The sequence below is a fragment of the Thermoascus crustaceus genome (assembly GCF_041956765.1).
Source record: "Thermoascus crustaceus strain CBS 181.67 unplaced genomic scaffold VTN00scaffold_3, whole genome shotgun sequence".
NCBI lineage: Eukaryota > Fungi > Ascomycota > Eurotiomycetes > Eurotiales > Thermoascaceae > Thermoascus > Thermoascus crustaceus.
The window spans coordinates 1932889-1939426 of NW_027192529.1; the positions used below are offsets into that span (position 1 = coordinate 1932889).

The window sequence follows — 6538 nt, forward strand, 5'->3', positions numbered from 1 at the left end:
ACTAACCAACTCATCATGGCGAATACTACGTCTGCTACTGAGAACAGAGATGCTCCTGAGAGCAAGAATGCAAACCCACGCCGTGGCCGCGGCTGTAGACGTGGGCGTGGTCGTGGTCGTGGAGGCATGGACCGTCCAGGAGTATGAATACTATACAATGCTTCCAGAACATCAGCCTTGCTGACCTGCGCAGGACTCGACTCAGCAGGCCAAAGCTCAGCCTGCTAAAACCCAGCCAACCCAGATTCAGCCTGCTCAGGCTCAGGATGAGAAACCACAAGACCAGAAGCCGCAGACTCAGCGTGGCCGCGGTCGTAGACGTGGGCGTGGGCGTTGCGGCATGGACCATCCGGGGGTACGTATAGAGGTAGTACTTCGATATCAGTCTTGCTGACTTGTCCAGGATTCGACCCAGCCCGTTCAGAATGATGAAAAATCTCAGGGCCAACGTGGCCGGTTTCGGGCGTACAGGGGAGGGCCGTCAAAGGGCAATCGGCCTCGTAGAGGCTCCAACCTCAACGAAAAACCACCCCAGCCTGGTGATGCCTCCGTGAGGGGCAGGTACAAGGTTCAGCAAACCACTCGGGGCCAGCCTCAGCAGGTCGTGCAGACTCATCGACCGGTTGAAAGCAAGCGGGAATCTCACCCAATGGATGAATGGCTGGAACTGGCTGTCCAGGTTGAGAATGAAGAGCAGACTGCTCGAGCGGTGGTGGATAAGCAGGACTTTCCCCCTGCGATGGCGGAGTGGCTGGAGGCTGCTCAGGTTGACGGAACCCCTGTGGCCGCGGAGAATAAGGCTCTTGAAGTTGAGGCCAAGGACACTCATCTAGGGAACAGCACTCCCTTGACATCTAGCCTAGAAAACATTCCGGCTGAGATCATAGCCCAACATGAAGCTGATCAACTGTCTACATATAGATATCTCACTGCCGAGCGTGACATCGACCTCCACAATCTACCTGACGCAGAACTGACTCCTGACGACGCTCTGGAGTTCACTGTGCTAGTTCGGCCCAGCAAACCTGAGCCTCTGACTGGGATGGCAAGGCTGCTCGCCGGCAGCAGGGCTCAGGAACACTGCCGGCTCCTGCGTCTGCCCGGCGAAATCAGAGACAAGGTCTACGAGTACATCTTCGAAACGCATCGTGTCGAGATCGTCCGCGCCAAGGTCAAGGACCCCAGGCGCATCCGCTACCGTCTACAGCACCGCCAGCTACTGCCACGCGACCCGGTGACGCACACCGTGCCCTCGCGCGGGATCAGCTTCCCTCTCTCGCCGCTGGCGCTGGCCCTCGTCTTCACCTGCAAGGAAATCTACCGCGAGACGCTGCTCTTCCTGTACTCAACCACACAGTTCGTGTTCACCTCGTCCAAGACGATCCGCAGCTTCCTGGAGAAAACCAACCCGGAGGCGCAGGGCGCCATCCGCCACCTCGAGCTGGACCACGTCATGTACAACGAGCCGCGGCTCACCGCGTTCCGCTGGTGCAAGGATCGCAGCGACATGGCCTGGTACCTGGCCTGCCACGGGATGGCGTACAACTTCACCTCGCTGCGCGAGCTGCACCTCAACCTGGCCGTGTGGGACTGGCCGATCCGTCTGGAGCTGGGCGAGCGATGGGCGCTGCCGCCGCTGTTCTTCGGTAGATACCACGGCAAACTCGAGTACGCGGACGTCAAGCTCAGCATGGGGATGTTCAAGAAGGAGAAGCTGGAGAACGTGGCGCGCCAGCTGGAGAAGGCCATGATGACGCCGGAGGCGGATCAGCGGAAGGAGGATGCGCGTGTGGCCAAGGAGAAGGCCGGTCAGTTGAAGGCGAAGCATATACTGACCATTACGATGTAGGCCGGTCGTCCAAGATTGAATGCAGATGATAGCTGATAAAGCCGGTTTTCTGGGATATGATTATGGTGATAGTGGACATGACGCAGCATGGACATACACTAGTTGATACCCAATAATAAATGATCATCCAGATTATTTTTAACCGAGATTACTGATACGAATATATATATATATATCTATGTACAGGCCAAGAAGAATGATATCAGATGCTATTGACGCATCAAAATCCAACGCCCAAAACGCCTTTACATCCCATGCATTGCAGTCATGTCTCTATTTTTTTTATTTGTTCGGAAGATGGTTGTTTGTGTTTGCACAAGCCAATAATATAAATGGCAACGTTAATGTCGTGGAGGGGCCTCCTCGGAGGGAACCTCGAGATAGTGCCCCCGCCGCCGACGGATCATCCACCCCGCAGCGGCCAGGATCCCTCCGAGGGAGCAGACGACGGACATGAAGACCAGCAGCCCACCGATGCCGCCCAGTACCTCGTACGCCTTGGCGTACTGGTGCGCCTCCTCTTCCGCCTTCTCCTGCGCCTTGGCGTCCTCCTCGGCCTGGAGCGCGCCCACGACGGCCGCCGGGTCCGCGGGCTCGGGCAGCTTCCTCCCGCTGTCCGCGTCCGGGTGGAATCCCGCGGCCAGCCAGTCGGGCGGGACGACGCTCTGCATCACGTCGGACATGCCGAGCGGTTTGCCCTCGCCGTCCAGCGCCTCGGCCGACACCCAGTTCATGTAGCCGTCGGCCACGAACATGGTCTCGAAGCCGGCCTTGGGCACGTTGCCGACCAGCACGGGCGGCGAGGCCGGGTCGGCCTGCGCGTAGAAGTTCCACGACGCGACGTCCGTCGCGCCGTTCCAGCTGACGTAGTAGACCGTCGACAGGTCCGAGTCCCGCGCGCCGTAGACGAAGGCCTTCAGCGCAGGGGGTTCCGTCGGGCGGCCGTGGAACTCGAACTTGTACGATCGGTACGTCGAGAAGCGCGGCGAGATGAACCGCGCCTCCATCACGCAGGTCCCGTCCGGCGTGAACTCGCTGTGGTACCCTTGCTGGCTCCATCCCGCGAAGATGTTGCCGTTGGGCAGGGTCTGCGCGTTCCCGCGCAGTCGCGAGAGGCCGCCGTCCGGGCGGCCGTAGCGGGCGACGACGCTGGCGCGCATCGTCGTCGTGTCCAGCGAGACGATGAGCACCGACGAGCGGATGTCGTCCTCGGATTGCTCGTCCGACGCGTTGTTCAGGAACGAGATGGTGGTGTGCGTCTCGTTGTGCGAGAGGAACCGCGCGTGGTGCTGCCGGTAGAAGCGGAAGTTGTCCAGCTCGAAGTCGGAGCTCTTGCCGCCCAGTCGCCAGATGATGTGGCCGTCCTCGTGGGAGATGAGGTAGATGGTGTCGGTGAACCGCGCGGACAGCAGGTAGTCGCCGTCGGCGTTCTTGTCGATGGAATTGACGTGGCTGGCCTTGTCAGATCGTTTGTGGTCATCAGAAAGTTATGATCAACTCACATGTAGTCCCATCCTGGGGGATCGCCCGGGGGCCCCTCTGGCCAGGCAGAGGTGCTCTCCGACAACGGGATATGGTCGATGGTGCGCCAGTCGAAGAGGACGTCGCCGGTCGCGACGTCGATCTCCTCGAAGCCGCCGGTCATGACCCAGCCCTGCTCGTCGGGGCGCCCCAGATCCGCGAAATCCAGGACCATGGCGCGGTAGGCGGTGGCCAGCGCCGTCTTGCCGCCGGGCAGCACGTTGAACTCGTGGATGTCGAAGGCGCCGACGTCGTTGGTCACGGGCACGACGTTCTCGTACTCGTAGCGGCCGTCGAGGATGAGGCCTCCGCCCTTCTGGTCGGCGTTGTTGTCGAAGGCATGCTGCACGATGAACGACAGGTGCGTCTTGTCGTCGATGTGGTTGACGGCCTTGAAATCGAAGGTGTTGCGGTTCTCGAACAGGCACGAGCCGGACCAGATCAGCGTCTGCCGGTGTCAGCTCCTGTATCCGTTGTACACCATTTAAAGTATATGTATAGCTAGCTTACCCCATCGGCGTCGTAGATGTGCGGCCCGACCTGGCAGGGCATCCACTTCTTCGTCGGCGGCTCCGGCTCGAGCACGGTGTAGGGCGCGACGAACCAGTAGCCCGGACTGACCAGGCGGCGGTCATGGTACTTGACATCGAACTTGGGAGCCCTGATCTCGGGGCGCTGGAGAGAAAAAGAGACCGGTCAGCACGCGGAACTCGCGACAGGAACGCCCCGACTGACAGTAATGAAGGACATCAGGTCATCGTCGTTGACCTGGGCAGCGGCCGTCTGCCATAACGATAAGGCCAGGATCCACCACGCGAGCGTCATGGTGAAGATGGATCACGCAAGAGCGCGCAGGCATCACGGTCGTTTGCAAAGAGAGAGAGACGTCGACTTTTGAGGCCCGGCGTTCGGGGCGGCCGCGCGTGCGAGACGTCGCAGCCCTCGAGGCCCGCCGCCGGTGCTTCTTGGCGCTGTTTCGGTCTCCGCCCTCAGCCTCTCACGGCCGTCTCTCTAATTAAACCCTCCCGTCAAAAAGTGGCCCTTCGAGAACTCGATCTGCGTTTCCATACGAGATGCGCCGGTCCTTGACAAAGCACCGCAAGCTCTGGCCAGCGACGAAGGACGTGCGACGCCCATGCCACACCGGATGCCAAGCGTCGCTGATCGTTCGTCCGATGTCGATCTTCCCTCTGCTGGCCTATCGCTGTGCCTCTTTTCCCCAGCGTGCGCGGCCAGTTAATATTCGCCTGACTCAGGTCGTTCCCTCCGCCGGGAGTCCCGTTCCCGTATCGTTATTATCAGGGCTCATCAATCGTGGCGTATCCCCATGCCACGTATGATGAGCTTGGTGGCTCGGGAGGTCTCCGGTGTTATATCCGGAACCGTTGCGGAGATACTACCTCAACTGCGGCTTGCATTGTCTTCTAGAAATTATTGTTATATTGTCCCTTTTTTTTTCTCATGCAGACGCTAAATGCTGGTATTGATGAATATTCACAGCGGATTGACTGATGCAACGTCAGGAAACATCCCCCACGTTCGTAAGTAATCTTTCTCCATTTTCCTACAAACTTCGTAGTACCCAGGGTTGCAAAGCTTGTCTCTACAGCGCAGCAGGCGGACATGGATCTTACTCTGGAACCTGTCCTTGAGATGCGGAACTTCCGTGGATGTCGATGGTCCCTTTACATATCGTGATTTATGTCTCAAGTTGCCGGTTGGTTCTTATATAAGACGTCAGAATCCACTCTTATCGACAACTCCAGCTTAACCGCTTGGCAACTCGCAGGACCATAACTCTGCGGGTACACCTTCTTAATGGGCCCTTTCAGCTAATTTGTGGCAAGTCTATCCACACGTTGTCGCTAGCCTCTTGCTAAAATAAACCCTTTTGTTCCTTGATGAACTCGAACACCAATATAAAGTTATCTCCGTTCACTACAGCTGGTCCGGTACCGCGCCTGCTTTGGACGTCTTAGAAAGGTGGCGTTGATGTGGCTGTCCTCGATTATCGATTCTGGATTCACGCACCCATATACATGATAACACCTCGTATCTTGCTCTAGTACATCTCAATTGGAGCATTGGAAAAGCTAGAGAATCTACCATGCTCAGGAAAGATTTCAGGGATAGAGTACGGAGGACTGCGGTCCTACGGAGGAGGTTGGAAATCATGACAGGCACTATTCTACTCCAACAAAGAAAGTTGCTGTGGAAGACATGGTTCCTGCAGGCGGGACTCGGAGACGCTTCCCGCGCTTACAGGGGTTCCCCACGCTACTGCATACGGTCGTAATAATGGTAACACCACGACTTGGTTATCATTTTCTATCGGTGAATCCGTCCTATCGTGGGTTGCATGCGCTGAAAGGGTACAACACAGGTGCCTATAGCGGTACATTTATCCATTTGCTGTTGTCTGCGCAGTATTCTCTATTACTTGGATCCATTCGTTTCAACGGTCAACATCAATGGCTCAGAACGAAGCATCTGGCAAGACTCTGGAAGTAGATGTGTGCGCCTTCTGCTCTGGGCTGCAGCAGGTGATAGAACGAAAATCTCTAAAATATAGTCCAGGAGAACGCTTCTTGCTGATGCAGATTCGGCTTACACCGAATCATGAGCATCTAGTAAAGCCACCACGGCTGTGTCTTATCTGATAGTTCGTCATAGGAGGTCTTCTAGTTATGTGTCATCCCTCGCTTCCGACATCCTCCCGGGACTACAAGTAAGTTCTCTAGGTACCAGCGCGTGCCTGAAGCAATGACGAGAACATAATAATGCACAGATATGAGGTAGGTTTCAAAGGATAGATTGATACATGATGCTTATAAGCATGCTGACATCGTTTTCTAGAATGGACACGACTATCATGCCTATCACGAAGGGGCATACGTATTAGTATTTTGTTAAGTCAGTGATTTCGTGAATCGACGTGTTACTGATCTTCCGGTAGCCGAACGATGATGAGGAACAAGATCGAATACACCTCCTCAATCATGTCTACCATCTCACTCTGGGCGAATGTCCGCGAAGCGGCTGAGAAGAGAAGTCTGGAAAGTCCTTCGAAGTAGTGCCTGAATTGAAAGGAAAGATGGAACTTAAAGGATTTATGGATGTGATGGATGAACTGTACAAGGTCTGTACAAGTATTAACCATCACCATTG

General features: G+C 56.3%; 2 protein-coding genes across 2 annotated transcripts; one reads left to right on the forward strand and one right to left on the reverse strand.

Moving 5' to 3' along the window:
- Positions 1–15: 15 nt before the first annotated feature.
- On the forward strand, positions 16–1849 carry VTN00DRAFT_5903 (uncharacterized protein; the record flags this gene model as incomplete). Its single annotated transcript, XM_069432485.1, has 3 exons — positions 16–141; positions 194–355; positions 404–1849. 3 exons carry the CDS (start codon positions 16–18, stop codon positions 1847–1849), a joined length of 1734 nt encoding a protein of 577 aa, XP_069288340.1.
- Positions 1850–2190: 341 nt separating this feature from the next.
- VTN00DRAFT_5904 (uncharacterized protein) lies at positions 2191–4195 on the reverse strand (the record flags this gene model as incomplete). The annotated part of the gene is made up of 4 exons (XM_069432486.1): positions 2191–3301; positions 3352–3818; positions 3881–4045; positions 4106–4195. The coding sequence occupies 4 exons, from the start codon at positions 4193–4195 to the stop codon at positions 2191–2193; spliced, it is 1833 nt and encodes a 610-aa protein (XP_069288341.1).
- Between the last annotated feature and the right edge of the window lie 2343 nt (positions 4196–6538).